Source organism: Vespula vulgaris, chromosome 24 (assembly GCF_905475345.1).
Source record: "Vespula vulgaris chromosome 24, iyVesVulg1.1, whole genome shotgun sequence".
In the NCBI taxonomy this organism is placed as follows: Eukaryota; Metazoa; Arthropoda; class Insecta; order Hymenoptera; family Vespidae; genus Vespula; species Vespula vulgaris.
This window is the reverse complement of record NC_066609.1, coordinates 1,584,494-1,601,016: the sequence shown is the minus strand read 5'-3', so window position 1 is coordinate 1,601,016 and position 16,523 is coordinate 1,584,494. Positions and strand designations below refer to the sequence as shown.

General features: G+C 27.4%; 4 protein-coding genes and 1 long non-coding RNA gene across 6 annotated transcripts; 2 read left to right on the top strand and 3 right to left on the bottom strand.

Annotated features, from left to right (window-relative positions):
* Window positions 1-418: 418 nt before the first annotated feature.
* Window positions 419-4,037, bottom strand: LOC127072126 (uncharacterized). Of its 2 annotated transcripts, XM_051012311.1 has the most exons (4): window positions 3,177-4,037; window positions 1,826-2,077; window positions 1,248-1,593; window positions 419-896 (listed from the first exon to the last, which is right to left on the bottom strand). In XM_051012311.1, the coding sequence occupies exons 2-4, from the start codon at window positions 2,054-2,056 to the stop codon at window positions 529-531; spliced, it is 945 nt and encodes a 314-aa protein (XP_050868268.1). In that variant the 5' UTR covers window positions 2,057-2,077; window positions 3,177-4,037; the 3' UTR covers window positions 419-528. The 2 variants fall into 2 exon arrangements, with proteins under 2 accessions (XP_050868268.1, XP_050868267.1); XM_051012310.1 differs by lacking the exon at window positions 3,177-4,037 and having other exon boundaries at window positions 1,826-2,711.
* Window positions 2,457-3,183, top strand: LOC127072128 (uncharacterized). Its single transcript, XR_007785318.1, has 3 exons — window positions 2,457-2,601; window positions 2,682-2,752; window positions 2,868-3,183. It is a non-coding gene; the product is annotated as an uncharacterized LOC127072128 (long non-coding RNA).
* Window positions 4,038-7,900: 3,863 nt separating the features above from the next.
* LOC127072127 (uncharacterized) lies at window positions 7,901-9,347 on the bottom strand. The gene is made up of 3 exons (XM_051012312.1): window positions 9,159-9,347; window positions 8,972-9,055; window positions 7,901-8,878 (listed from the first exon to the last, which is right to left on the bottom strand). The coding sequence occupies exons 1-3, from the start codon at window positions 9,189-9,191 to the stop codon at window positions 8,681-8,683; spliced, it is 315 nt and encodes a 104-aa protein (XP_050868269.1). The 5' UTR covers window positions 9,192-9,347; the 3' UTR covers window positions 7,901-8,680.
* A 407-nt stretch (window positions 9,348-9,754) lies between these two features.
* On the top strand, window positions 9,755-12,889 carry LOC127072152 (integral membrane protein 2B). Its single transcript, XM_051012381.1, has 6 exons — window positions 9,755-10,054; window positions 10,505-10,981; window positions 11,056-11,170; window positions 11,261-11,407; window positions 11,538-11,720; window positions 11,841-12,889. Exons 1-5 carry the CDS (start codon window positions 9,971-9,973, stop codon window positions 11,633-11,635), a joined length of 921 nt encoding a protein of 306 aa, XP_050868338.1. The 5' UTR covers window positions 9,755-9,970; the 3' UTR covers window positions 11,636-11,720; window positions 11,841-12,889.
* Window positions 12,890-12,934: 45 nt separating this feature from the next.
* LOC127072154 (luc7-like protein 3) lies at window positions 12,935-15,222 on the bottom strand. The gene is made up of 4 exons (XM_051012383.1): window positions 14,699-15,222; window positions 14,277-14,596; window positions 13,940-14,142; window positions 12,935-13,858 (listed from the first exon to the last, which is right to left on the bottom strand). Exons 1-4 carry the CDS (start codon window positions 14,770-14,772, stop codon window positions 13,757-13,759), a joined length of 699 nt encoding a protein of 232 aa, XP_050868340.1. The 5' UTR covers window positions 14,773-15,222; the 3' UTR covers window positions 12,935-13,756.
* Between the last annotated feature and the right edge of the window lie 1,301 nt (window positions 15,223-16,523).

The window sequence follows — 16,523 nt, the reverse complement described above, 5'->3', positions numbered from 1 at the left end:
ACTATAGCAAAAGAAAACTACTAAAAACTTCCTTCGATCTACACTTGTTATTAACTAAACTTGTAAGCATTTGAGTTATATACATATATGTCAAATTTATATAATAATTTCATTAAAAAAATATACATGTGTGTGTATGTGTATATATATATATATATATATATATATATATATATATATATATATATATATAATTATTGTAATAGAGTATACAGAAAATAAGTATATCATGGAATTAATTATGTAAAATAATAAATATCATTAATATATAAAATGGATAATGCGTATATACATAATGAAAATACGTAAGAAGATTGTAAATTCACGCAACGATCGTTCAATCACACGCACATACAGGTGTTTATAAAAATTATATTAAAAAAAAAAAAAAAAAGAAAAAAAAATTCTATGAGTTTATATAATGGACACGAATAAGAGAGATAAAATTGCAATGGGTATACTTAAGAAAAATCTTATGAAAGAAATTTCTTTTATAATAACACGTATAAAATCAATAATCGTATATTATTACATTTGCAATTGTGCATTAGAGATGTGACATTTCTTGTGTCTTGGTGGAGCCACAGGTGGATTCTCTGGTGTCAGAAGTCTTCTTTGCAAAAGCCATTTTTTGGCTCTACCAGCGTGGTAATAGTACGTGTAAAGCAGTGCCATAGCAGCCAGCACCACCAAAAGACACGTACCAGCGATGATAATACTGAATAACCATGAAGGTGCTGATATTGGTATCGAAGTTGGTTCCTCCGTCGACGTATCTGTAGGTGTACTTTCTGTTGGCACTTTTGGAAGATCTGGTAACGATAAAGTTTCATTGTCACCGATAGCGATATCGGCACATGCTCGGAATTCCTCTTGTGGTCCGCATCCTACAGCTCCTAACGCATAATACATTATCTCTATCATTATTTTAATCGTGTATTCTCCTTCTTAGTTCTTCCTTGCAATCTCATCATGTAACTTAACGTGAAAAGAATTTAATGAGTATTGCTGAAATAACAGTAATATGCAGAAGAAATTTCGTCACGATATAGCAAACTATACGCTTCTTGTTATTCTACTTTCTATAAAGATATTTCAAAATCAACACCTATAATATTTATGCAAAAGAATTATCAATGGATATGTCGAAAGTATATTTAAAGCTCATTTCATGTTTTAATTCACGTATTAATATTTTTCATTCGTTCTTTCTTTTTCTTTTTTTAGTTTTAGATTTGGAATAATACCTGTTCCATTTCCACAATCACCCCAATTATTGCCAGCTATATATCTCCATTGAAAAACGCATTGTCTACAAGTCAATCCTTCTGGTAATTTATAATATCCTTCGAATATTTTGTTACCAGGACCAGGATAATATCTTGCGGTTCGATTTTCTCCACGTAGAAGATACTTGTCTAAACATTCCTGGGTAACTTCCTTGTCACGGTAGATCATTGGACACGTGCGAAATTCAAAATAGCCATGATGATTTGCTGTTAACTCGACGCGTACCGGTATAACGGAACCAGTTCGATATCTTCGAACGATCACCCCATTTCCATACTTTCCACCAGTTTCGTGCAAACGTGGCTGATAAAAAAAAAAAAAAAAAGAAATTTTTAATCCATTGTCAAGTTTACAAAAAAAAAAAAAATCATCATTTTATTGTGATTCCAATTGGATTGGAAGAAACTTTTGTTAACGACAATTTATCTTTTAAAATTTTTTTATCAGATAAAAAAGGATTAATAATTAATTAATTAAATTTTAATTTTTATGAATTAAATAAATTTTGTCAGATAAAAAAGGAATAATGACATACGGTAGACGAGTCCCAAGGATCTCCGCAAATTCCACATTTCCCTTTATTTCGTTGCCACTGTCTAGTGAAGCCACCGCAATAGCACTCGTGATCATTGTAATCATGGGGAGTGTCGAAACCGTATCTCCACATAGATGCCCTTGAAGGTGGTTCTATTAGTCTTCCATGAGATGATACTCGTCTTACGACTAATGTCAAAAGACAAATTGATGCAAAAATCACGAAACGCATCTTTTAAGCGAGAGGTGGCCTCTAAAAGAGAGGGAAGTAAAAAAGAAGAAGACCTAATTTTTTTGATTGACAAGATTGATTATAATAAATATTTCTTTTTTTATATAATTTTTTGATTATAATGTTCAATGTTATGCAGCGAGCCAGTTATGAGAAGATAAAGGGAGAATTCTGTAGACCGGTTATCGCATGGACAGTCTACATACTTATATGTATATATATAAATGTATATATATATATATATATATATGTATGTATAAGCTTATCTGAACAACGAGCAAAAGTAAAAGTGTCTGCGTTGCGAAATGCCATTGTTATAAAGTATATTATCTATTAAAAATTGTTATTATTTTTTTATATACATATACTTCAAATCTGATTTATCTATTTAAAATTATTATTTTCTTTTTTCTCATTACTATGTCCAATCGAAATTTTTTTTATGATTTTAAGAATTCTTTATCTATGCAACGATAATAATATTTGTCTAGATGTCATATCTTACTAAACAAGAATTGGAACGTTCAATATATACAAGATAGCAGGTATATGTATATATATTTTATATAACTGTAATATATATTTCACGTGTACTATTATTTATATATATTCTTATCTATTATAGGATGTCGAAAATTTTAAAAGAATTATTAATCATTCCAACAAGTATTCCAAGAATTTTATTTCGAAGATTAAGTAAGTATTCATTCTAATTTATCCAAAATTCTAAAAGAAATATCAATCATCCCGATAAATATTTCAACAATTTTATTTACTCTTCTATTATATATAAATATCCATTTCATTCCAGGATATCGAAAATTCCCGAAAGGAGCATGGTTTAATTATTTCAAAAATAAATATTCCAAAAATCCTAAAAGAATCTTCAAAGATCATTTATACATCTCGATGATTGTATTTGATTTCAAATTTATCTCTGTGTTTAAATCTTTCACTGGATCACTGGATGGTATATCAAACACGTGCTTTATTCTTCATAAAAAAAAAAAAGAAAATAAAAAGAAGAAAACATATATACAAACACATACACATTGAAAATCTTTGATCACTGTTTTGATATTGTTAAGGGAGATACAAGATAAAAGGACAGTACACGTACCGTCTGTATGATCGAATCGAGGACCCTGCTTTCTCGCGACACTGTTCTCCTCGCATCGGCGAACGGTGAATCAGAGTCAGTGACAAGGGACCTCGACGGTACTCGAAACAGGAAACCGGTCGGTCGATGACTGAACTTAAGTTTTGCCGCTCGTAAGAGCTCTCTGTAGAGCTTGGGACTTCTCTTTCGTGCTAGAACGGCACTCATACATTGGATGTATTAAGAGTAGGTCATTAGAACGAGGCGTTCGCTCGTATTCACGGCATACTCTGGCGCACCACGTTCCATGAGTCGAATAGAAGGAGATAGAGAGGAAGGGGAGAGAAAGAAAAAGAAAAAGAGAGGAAGAGAGAGAGGGGGAGAGAGAGAGAGAGGGAGAGACATCAATGCTTGCAAATACGTGTCTTGCTTGTATGTCGAGCGAAAACTGAGTTCGATGTTCGGTTCAAGTTCTCCTCCTTCTCTTACTCCTCCTCCTACTTCTTCATTTCTTATACCTTTCTCTTCCATTTCTGGTTAATCCAAAAAGAGGAATGAATCCTTTCTCGTGTGGTTAACTCCTAGAAGGATTTGGTTTTGAAATTGCTATTGTTATTGTTGTTATTGTTTTTTATCTTACTTTCTTTTTTTTTTCTTGTTTGTTTTTATTGAAAGTCTTGTTCTATTGCAATAAGTAATATTAGATATATTTTCATTGAAAGTTATTCTTTGTAAAAAGAAAGTGTTTCACGTGAGTGGAATTATTTTTTGAAATGTATCCATTGTCTTACGTTTGTTATTATTAGTGACTTTTCTTTTTTTTCTTTTTTTTTTTTTTTAATGGTATAGCTTAAGTCAATCGTCTTTGGACATGTTGCGTAAAGTAATAATTATATAATAATATTGATTGTTATTATATATATTTTTTATAAAGTATGATATAATAGATCGTTTTTAGATTTAAATAGACATAGATAAAATTAGTCTAATTATTAATTACCTTTTTCTTTTTTTAAAGATAATATGTATGTCATTAGTCTTGAAATATCTTGCATAAAATAATATATACAATAATAATCAGAGTAATTAATTACTTTTTCTCAAATATATCTTACACATATATATTATAATAATCGTCCTTTATTATTTATTTTTATCAATATTTATATATTAAAATTATTCCAATTACATGACACCACTTTATTATAATAGATTTTATATACGATCTTGAATACAAGGTGAAGGAATAAAAGGTTTCGTAACACGTTTACATTGTCTATTGTCTTAAGAAAGAAAATAATATTGAAAAATATTCAGTAACGTTACAATGGCATTGACAAGAAATAGATACTCGAGGGACATATTCACTTAGAATATATTTTCAGCGATTATATACTTTCCCATAACGGTGAAGGAAATTATGCGGAAAGTAAGTACCGGTTAGTGATGCCTGTGAGGTGTAAAATTGTCGGAACGAAAGGAAATTCTTTGTGTTGATGTTCCAAAACGCTTACGCTTTCTGATCGGCATTCGTTTAGCATCTTTAACGGATGAACGTTAGTTTGATTCATCGGTAATAGATTTAAATCATAATGATAACTTAAAGAAAGATAGATAGATTATGGTCTCGTTCTATTAACTCTCTACTTCCGTGCTTTCTCCGTTTATGTTCTGAGCTCATGCTTTGTTTCGTGATAAATCAACGAGAAAATTGTTAAAGCAGGAAAGAAAAAATGAAAGGAAAAAGAATAAATAAATAAATAAATAAATAAATAATAGACTTTAACTAAGTATCTGGCCGAAGTCATTCGTGCGATTATTTCAATCGATTTTAAATGCATCCATGCGTTTTAAATTAACTTTCATATCTTCTGTTTTCAAATGACCATGAAACTCTATGATCTCAGTTAGCATATATATGTATGTACTATATGAATATTTATAACATATTCTTATAATTCTCGTACGAAGTCTCAGTTTTATACTTTCAATCGAATGGAGACGTTGCGTTCAGTGAGACAAAAAAAATAGAAAGAAAAAAGAGATAAGGTATACTGTTTTATTTTAATTATTGTTATTTATCCATTTTTAGACGTACTCCAGTGAATCAACCGGATGATGATTGCTTTTTATATGCGATAATAAAAAGGGTTGCGTAAATCGTATTCACATAGAGTTTATAAACTTTAAAATTAATTTGATTGACTTATACCATGAATTGTATTTCTTTTATTTTTTTTTTGTTTCTATTAATTTAATTTAAAGAATTTTATACAATTAAGAGTGACAAAGTATATTTTATATAATTAAAAATTGTAAAGATGTTAGTAGAAAATTGAAATTTCTTTTATAGTAAAAGTCTAAATGAAGGTCTGCGATCTCGAACGCGTTTAAAGGTCATACTTTTATTCACGGTCATTCTAACCGGTCTTTTGCTGTATCTATCTACGAGAGAAAGAAAGAGAGAGAGAAAGAGAGAGAAACATTTACTTTATCTATACAAATTTGTAATAATAGATGATGTCAATATTTGTTTATTTCATTTCGTTCGTTTATGTTCAGAATAATTTTAAAGCACTAAATACACAGGATCGATTCACTACGGAGATAACAATTTATTATAATATGAATATATATAATATCTAAAAAGATACAGTTTTTATTTACGTTGAGGATTCGTGTGTGTGTGTGTGTATATATATATATATAGAAATTTGTGAATAATCATACATACAATAATCGTATATATTGAGAAACTTAATGTTTGTACATTTAATTACAAATATGATTTTTATCGAATTATGAAAATTAAGAAAAATATGCGAATAGAAATAGATTGAATTCATTGATTTTATGGAAACAGTAGAAAGAAAGCAAAAAAGTAAAATTATGTAATATTTTACTTCATTATTTAATATATCATAAACTATTTAATTATCTAAAATGGATAGATTTGTACGCATAAGCTTTTTAAATAAATATCGCTCTATATAGATAATAACGTGTCATATATAGTTAAATACGAAACATGCAGTGAAATATAATAATATTAACAGCTGTACGAGTATAAATAATTATTGAAGGACGATGCATAGGAAGCATATTATTACATTTATATATTTGATTATATGCGGAACATTTTATTAGTCGAAAAAAGAAGAATACTAAATGGCTAATATTATAATGTTTATGTTAAATATATTGTAGGTAGATAATAAGACACAGTCCTTCAATAAAGTAAAAATTGATACGTTCGTTTTAGGATGCTAATATGTTAATATACTTACAATATTTAAATACATAGATTAAGTCTTATATATGATATGTTCTATAGCCTATCTATGCGAAAGAATAGATAATATTTATGCACCTATTCTTCGTAAAAGAAAGATTACATTACTAATTGACCAAAGTTTTGGCACGTTATAAATGTGTTCCAGACCATTTTTCTCTTAATTTATATATTATAATATTTCTAACGTATACATATATATAAATATATTAACAAAAGTTAAAATATGTATATATATATATATATATATGTTAAATAAAATCACATGCATATCTATATTCATTTAATTTTTTTTTATTGTGTATCAAACGATTAAATAAATACTATATTTATGATTATTAATAGATCAAAAAATTATAATAAATATATTTCCAAAGTATAATTAAAACTGAATTAGAAATGCATGTAACTTTAAATTATCTCTATAAATTATATTAATACATATTAAGTTTTGATACATATATCCAAATGAAAAACTGTTAAATTACACTCTGATCATTAATTTCAATATGTTTGCTATTTGATAATATTAATAGAAAAATTAATTTTATTATTTTTATTCTACTTGGACTAACAATAAGCACTTTTATTCTTAATTGTGATATAAAACAATTTTAAAGATTTGAGAGGATCTGAGTATTTTTTGTTACAAATTAATTAATATTGATATTAATATTGACTTATAGGAGCTTTAAAATAGCTTTATTAAGACAATTGTTGTCGCTTAGTTTATATAATTAGAAATGATATTTTTTGTGATGGAAATCATTAAATCCAGTTTCTGATTCAAAAAAATATTTTTTAATAATAATAATAATCTTAAATAAAATAATCAGTTTTATTCAATAACATCTCTAATTTTATGGAATAAATATATACCATTGAAAACATTTTCGTTTGGATAATATATAATCTAATAATTGAGTACTAAAAAATATTATTATTGTATTGATTATATCAATAAATAACATGCGTATATACCTTATATAATAAATATAGTATATATAATAATACAGATTTCACATTATATAACATAGTACACGTACTTGGATAAATGCGCAACTATGTTGGTAAGGCAATATATTTCTTTCATGATTTAGTACAAAACTCTTCTTTTTTTTTTCTTATGAGTTGTACTTATCCTGCTGTTTTAAACACATTCAATGCACATATTTTAAAAAATGAAAATATTATGGAAAATAATATGTTATAATTTAGTTAACTTTAGATAAAGATAGTATTGAATGGTGTTATCAAAGTGAATATTTAATCAGTGCATTTTTTAAAAGTTGTTGAAATAGAGAAATATACATACATATGTGTTCTTGGTGATATATATAGAAAATCAATCTTTTTTTTATGTCATTATTGAATGTAATAATATAACAATATATCAACCATGATATACTATTGATAGTTTCTAAAACATATTAATACATCAAAATAAATGAACTACTATTAATATTTTATTAAAGACCTTTTAAACTTGAATGCACGAGCATATAGATTGGCCCCAATGCCATAAATTTATGGCACGTATTACATCATTTATTTGTCAGTAAAACACTTGATCCCATCTTATTCATAAACCAATTATTGAAATTTAAATAGTGCTTTGAAGAGTTATTAGAGAAGAGACTTGTCAGATTAATAAATTTACATATTCTTATCCTTCATATTTTAATTATTGTGTATGAAATGTTCAGAATAAAAGTGATATGTAAAATTAGAAGACAGAAAAATTAGATACAATAATATAAGATTATTAGAAAGCAAATATAATTGAAAGAAAAATTGAAAAAAAGAGAAATGTAAGATATGTTAAAGTAATTAAAATAAAAGTATTTTATATCACTTTTATTCTTCTAATTATATAAATTTTTACTAATTTTTTGAAGGAATGACTACTTATTGGTGACACTTTATATATTATAAAGTTGAAAAATCTAAACAAATAGTATTTATTCTAAAAGATATTAATCATATTCATATTCAAATTTACAGAATACAGAATATGAACTTTGAAGGAAATAAAAATTGATAAACAAATGAATGACGTTACATAAGTAAATTTAAGTTCTTAGATATAGAACTTATTTCAGATAAATATACTTAAGAGATATACTTAAGAAAATATAGAACATAGAATCTAAGTGAAATAAAATCATTTGCCAATTATTTCTAAATAATAAGAAATAATAAGAAAACAATAATTGTTCCATAATTTTTTTTCTTACTTTAACTGAGATGTCTTCTGTCCCACAATTTTGTTACGAAGTAAATTGAAATTACCATGTACTTGAGATAGCTGAGCCTTGAGTGAATCAGAAAGTTGTTTTTGTAACTGTTGAACTTCTAAAATTTCTTGACGAAGATTTTGATAATCTTTTGTAACTTGATGTACAGAACGTAATAAACGAACTACAGATATCTGTTAAAAGTAAAAAAATTTAAATAAGTCGTAATAGATAAAGAATATTTTTTAAGGTTTTACTTTATTCTTTTAAGATCTGTAAAATAGTACCTCATTATCTGGATCTTCGAATTCTTTCTCAAAGGCATCTATTTGCCAAGCAATCATATCTAATTTTCCATCAGCCTTTTGAACCTAAAGTTGTGAACAAAAATTAATATTACTTTTCATTTATATTAAGAATTGCTATAAATTTAAAATTTGTTGAAAGAAACGTTGATTTGAAAATAGAACTTACGCTTTGTTCAAGATGTACAATAGCAGATTCCATGTTTTCTTTTCAAAATAAGAATATCTTTATCAAAGGCAACGTACAATTAACGAAAGATGCGCACAAAAGACCACTGCCTTACCACTTCAAAATCGATTATACCTATCCCAAGAATTTTGAATAGGGAGATAAAAAGCAGTTATAACAATTAATTCTATTGGCTTACATAAGATGGCAGAATAATGCAAGTTAAAAAAGTCAAAAAATTTATCGACGAATAATATATCGACTGTATCGCCGATAAATCTCTCAAATTAGTACTTAAAAAGTGAGGTCGCTAGTGTATTGTACATCACAAATAGAAGAATTTTGGAATTGTTTTGAAACAAATTTATTTGCCATAAAAAAAGTAGAATTAAATTACTTTTTAGATGTAAATTAAATAAGTACTATTACTTTGTAAAGTATAAATTTAATTGATCATACGGAATTAATACAAAAAAATATCGACAATTCTTTGAATTGATGACAAATAACGCGGCATTTATTTGGCGCATGCGCATATCTACAATTAATCGAGTGATGGCGCAGTTGTCGCCGATCAATCTTGAGAGGAGGATTCCGATATTGCATGTGCGCAGTTTGCTGCTAGTCGAGGTCTTCGTTTGGCTGTTCTCGTTGTCGGGTACGCCTGTTATAATCGTTATTTGAACGAAAAATTAGTGCAACATTTTGCACTGATATTGATCGTTTTATTTGGCTCATGACAACGTAAACTCGATCGAAGATTTTATCGTAATAATTTACGAAGACAAGGAGAGAATAAAAGAGACAGAAAAATGACTATCATCACGAAAGCAATTGGTGAGAAGAAGGCGTCGGGGAAAATGGTGCAGCCATTGTTTCCAGAAGAACCTATTACGGTTAGCACGTATATCTTAACACTTGATAGCGGTATCGTTTGCATATCTACATTTTATTTTTATTAATTCCTCTTTATTTTTTACTTGTAAACTAGTAGTAGACTTAATCTTGTTTATTACGAAGTTAGCTTAAAAATTTTATATAATTATTTCCATCAAATATTTTTTATATGTAATGTGTGTGTGTGCGTGGGAGAGTATGTATGTGTATGTATGTGCCTATATATGTATGTACGTATGTATGTATGTATGTACGCACATCATCGTTATACAGTAATAAGTTTTATCTTAAAGGAAGTATATATATAACTATACGTACCATACATATATATGTAAATCGTAGTTAGCCATGTACGATATCTATAAAAGATAAATTACAAATTTTGTTCGATAATATTTCATTAATTATGCAAGAAAAAAAAAGAATCGTAATCTCTTTTTATCATACAGGTTCCTTTAAAAACTGATCCTGAGGCACAACTCAATAAAGAAGATATGGTTAAACATTACTGGATTGCACGTAGAAGCATACATAGAATTCAAATGACTGCTACATTCTCCTTGTTCATTGTTGCATTGATGATATTAATAATTGGTGTAATAGGCGGTCTTTATGTATACATACAATATGCCAGAGCACAAATACATAGATTCCGTACTGGATGGTATAGCATTCCATATGATAAAATGCCATATAATAGTGAGAAAATACATCAGGCAATCATAGCTGATTCAAGCATATTCAAGAGTCTTACTAAAACTTCCGAACAAATATCAATAAATGTTAACAAAAATGCAGACAATAATATTAAGGGTTTCCTTAAAGAACGATTTGAAATTGATCTTGAAAATGAACATTATGAAAAGATTGATGTGCCAGATTTTCATGGCGGACGTCAAGGACGTTTTATACACGATTTTAACATTGTAAGCTACAAAATAGTTATTTTTTTTTTTTTTTAAATAATAACATTTTTCTGTCATATAGTATTATTTTTCAGAATAAAACTGGAATTATAGATATTGATGGTCGATGCTGTTTCGTTATGTCATTGAATCGTCAAGTAATTTTACCACCACACAGTCTGTATGATCTACTTAGAAAAATGTTTAATGGTAATATAATGAAATCATATAACAATACTAGCACATGTTATCTTGAGGTTAGAGTATATCTTTTAATATATATTATACTGAATATATCAGGTTATTATGAAGTGGATACAAATATTATACGTGAAACTATGGAAGTTGTTACTCCAGCTATTACTGATATGTCCACTGTGGGAACATACATTGCTCGTGAATGCCAAAATTTGCCAACATATATGTTGAAAGGTGTAAATCCTACTGGTGAGTCAACATAGATTTATATTTCTTTTTACATTTTATATTTTTTAACATAAATGTCTCTTAGAGATTTATTTGGTAAAAGTTTTATATATTTGTATGTAATCAACAAATAAATACAAAGAAATTTCAGTTGTTAAAAGGAGTGCATCAAGCGGTATTTTTGCACAATATGCTGGCAAAGATATTGTAGAAGTTGATATTTTGAACCTGAACGAATTCCATAAGTAAACACAAAAGGAATTTACATTTTTTAGGCAATTAAGACTCAGTAGATTGATGTAAAAAAAGGTTATGTAATACCCGGAAAACATAGGTGACTATACCGATTTCTTTTATAAATATAACTTTTATTATTTATATAACACATTACAATTTAGTTTCTATTATTTTTAACATTTTAATACAAACAAATTGTTAATTTCATACTTTTTAGGTGTAAGTCTACTTTTCAACACCATTATGTCTTTCCACAACATTTATCTTCTTGATCCTGAATAGCAGTCATCATTTATATTCACATTCATATCTAATGTGAATAATTAAATATCAAGCAGTAACTGGTTAATCTTAGATGTGCAATAGAATTTGAAAAAGATAAATTAATAGGCTACATTCTTTTTATAAGCTTATATCGATATTGAGCAGATAATTGATTTTGGTTGGAGTTGGTTAATGATAAATATTTATCACATTTGCTGCACAATATGATTATGTTTTTAATTAAATCTTGTAAAAAGGATGTGTCTATTATATTTAAATTAAAACATTATTATTATCATTACATGGGAAATTGTTTTAAACGGATGGTAACTTTTTTTCCGTAATATCAAATGAAATATATATATATATATATATTACATTATTTTACAAATTTTCTTTGTCTTAAAAAGATTATATATGCAATGATTATATAATATCTTTTCATAATAAATAAAGCTTGCTCTTATTTTTAATAGATACATATCAGATTTTATAGTTTGACAGCTTTTTCTCAATTGGAATTGCTAAATTGCAAGGTAAATAAAATAATAGTTGTGAGTCAAAATTGATAAAGTCATAAAGTTATATTAAATATAAAAGATATTTATTCTTTATTCTGTTTCAATTAAAATAGATAGATATATATATATATATATATATCATACGCTCTTTTTTATTAGCGTGTTATACTCTGATAAAGCAATATATTTCTTATCATTTTTTATAGGACTATTTTTAAACAATACTAAATCTTTGTTAGATTAATTTTAATTGCTGAAATTCATTCTATATTTCAAATTATTAGTAAAAAACATACATTTAAAAAGAAAAATATAACGAATAAAAATGTGTAGAAAAATAAATGTATTGCATTCCATGCATTTAATATTCTGATATATATATATATAGTAGAAACACGTGTGTATCTTTAATATTTAAGTTAAATATCTAAAACTGTTTGGCTATATATATATACCTATTATATATATATATATATATATATATATATATATATATATATAAAATAAAATTAAGAAAAAAAAATTGTTTCTATATATACTGCAGAATATTTAGAAAACCATAAATGATCATTTTTAAAAGCAAGCAAATGGCTTTGATATGAGCTCTAATGTTAGCTCTAAATAATAATTTATCATTCCTCTGCTGAAAATAATAGAGAGAGGGGATTTAGTGTTACAAGAACGTATATTCTGTATCTTACTGCATGTGTAGTAAGATGATGTATACCGCATAGTAATCGTTCGTAGAATTAAGTGGAAATATGAGATTGCACTATACTTTTTATTTTATATTATTTTATTTATTTATTTTTCTTTTTTTGTTATAAAAGGCTATACGTGATAATTATAATTGTTTCAAATTTTTCATGATTAAGAAATATGTATCTTCTAATATATTTAATTTTTTTAAAGTTTCTCTAGGATTTGATTTTTATATTTTACATGCCAAGTTTTTTCTATTTTATGCTGTTATGTTATCTATTATTATTATTATTATTATTATTAATAGATATATTCTATTTCAGTTATAAATACATATATAAAATTTGTAAAATTGTGTATGCAAGATATATTGTAAGATCATACAAAAATAAAAAGTATACATATAAAGTTAAATGTAATTTATATTACATTGTCCATTAAGTGACAAGAATTGTAAATTATTTGAAAAGAGAAAAATTTGAAAAGAAGAGAAATTTATAATTGGAAGAAAGAATTTTAACAAAAAAAAACAGAAATCTGTAGTACAAAATACGCAATGTAGGTAATAGACGTACTTTAATGTAATGAACGATATTTCCATTTATTTACAAGATGTAAAATATCAAATATCTAAATCAACTAGGCGTCAAGTAAAATTACCGTGTGTCATATCAACTATTGCTTTCTGCCTAAGCGTATAAAGTTTCTTAACCCATTTATCAAAACGAGCATCTTGATCCAGCATGATCTGAAAGTAATGTTATAATAAAATAATTTATTGCTATATTACTTATTCTAATAGAATGTAGAAGAAAAAATAAGTTCTTACCGAAGGATGGAATATACTTTCTGGTACAGTGGAATCCGCTACCGTAGGAATTTGAATAGTATCAGCACTAATATCGATGACAATGTTTTTAAATTTGCTTTCTTTCGTATGAGAAGACGAAGTAAATTGTTTAGGCGTAAATCCTTCAGAATTTATTTCTTCGAGTACACTTTCCTTGATACGTGGTTCAATTAAAAAGTCATCTAAAGAGAGATTTGCAGAAGATAAATGTACATACAACGTGTTTGAACTTTGCAAAATTTTTTTGCATGATCTCATCATTCAATATTGATACGAGATCGTAAATCCTGTCCTCTCAATGAAAACAAAATTATACCTTTCGTTATGGGATTATTAGATTTCTCAAGTATAGGTTTAACGGTAGACTGCGAACTGCTAGAACGACTTCTAGATTTGTCTCTAGAAGTAGATCTCATTTTCCTTTTGCTACGATCAGAAGAATGCGATCTACGTGTACGAGAACGATAGCGACGTTTTTCTCTATCACCCGAATTGCTTCTGCCACCTTTGTAATTTTTCGAATTTCTATCTCTACCTCTGCTTCTGGAGTGTGAACGATGTCGGCGTTTCGATTTTGAATGCTTAGATGATCTCTTACGATACGGTGAAGATTCACTAGTGTCTGAACTGGTGGATCTAAGGAATACAATCCATAAAATTTATTTATAATTTATATTAATTAAATTTTCTCTTTTATTTATTACATTATATTATTTTATATAATGTATATTAACTAACCTAGATTTTCTGCTATGTTTTCTTCTGTATCTGCTGCTATAATCTGAATCTGAATCACTCGAATATCTTGCCATAATTATTAAGTACTATTCCAAAAAATTACTTCAAAATTGTTTCTATAACTATTTATATCATTAGACCTATACCAAATAAACAATTTTTGAACACAATTGTTTTGCGGATTGTCAATAAGATATTAGATATAGCTTATTGCGATACTAGCGCTACGAATAATAAATATATAACGATGTATCCTTGTACGCTTTTGTTATCGTCTAAATAATCCTCGTTCTAATATACGTCAACTACCAACTAGATAAACATTCTAAGGTTAAGACATTGTGTTTGATCGAATATTAAGCGATTAAACTTTATCAGAGTATAACAGAAACTGTACACTTGAATAATAATTGTTTTATCGAGCGTCGTTAAAGAAGAATTCTACATAATTAAAAGAGCAGGTAACTAATTCGGTTGATAACAAACAAAACTCAAACTATCTTTAGGACTTTCTTACAAATTACATCTACATACGTACATACACACATATATATATACATACATATATATATATATATATATATATATATATATATATACCAGTTTCATTAAAAATAGAATACTAAAATAATCACCCTGTCATAAATATAAAACATCATAATGTATTCATATATCAATCGGATCATCGTAGGTTATGTTTTCTTTAATTCAATTTGTAAGAGAAAAAATTATTCTTTCATTTCTCTTTTATAATTCGTTGATCGTATTTTAATTGATAGCTTTCGCAGACTATGTATTTTCAAAGAAAACGATAATAACGATTAATCGTTGAAGTAAGCGTGTTGGTTAATAACGTTAATCGCGATGAAAGTGTTCGTAAACAGTTCGACATAATTTTCGGACATACATACATTAATACGTAATCAGGTTCGAAATGAAAAGTAAAATATGAGTATACTTGAAAGGTTGCGAATGTATATACATACATACATACATACATACATACATATATATATATATATATATATATATGCGATGTAAATACAAATATGCTTTCAAGTTATAAAATACTTGACTGACAGGTTACATTAGCATCGACCATATCATATACTGCTGTTTCTGCTCTCGTAGTTGAGTATAAGTATAAGTAGGAACACACTAGCTACGACTTGATCAGTTTGCTCGTATGCTTCCGTGATAATACCGATAGAGGAGAAGCAGTCAGGTAAGTTGTCTTACCATCCAATGAGAGAAGGACCTGGCCAATGTGCCAGGCAAGTGCAATCGTTCTATCAAAATGTAAATTAGATTTCCGCGTTCGGCGATGGGACGAGATGGGACAGGAGAGTAGTAGGGGGATGTAAAAAGGGGAGGAGTGAGGTGAGGATTGCGGAGGATACTTCTCTACTGATGCACAACGGCAAAATCGTCAATTAATCATATTAAACGAGACGAACGGGAATGTCCCTTTATACCTCTCCTCGTCGGCCCTCGTGTAAATGTAGATAAGAAGAAAATGGAGGAACGACAGATGATCGAGATTCTTCGCGTGGCGGGAAAATCAAAAAAATAAAAAAAAAAAGAGAAAAAAATTATATTACCGTCGATCGAAGAAAAAGAAAATATTATAAAAAACGATCGATATTTCTATCCAATTGCATTTGGAATTCTCTTTATCTTCTCGTTCAAACGTATTCAAGAAAGAGACGCATGATTAAAAGAAAGAAAGAGAAAGAAATGAATGAATAAAGAAAGAAAGAAAGAAATAAAGAAAAACAATAATTTTAGATTTACCTTGCGAGTAGCAGAGGGTGGGGGTTGGGCG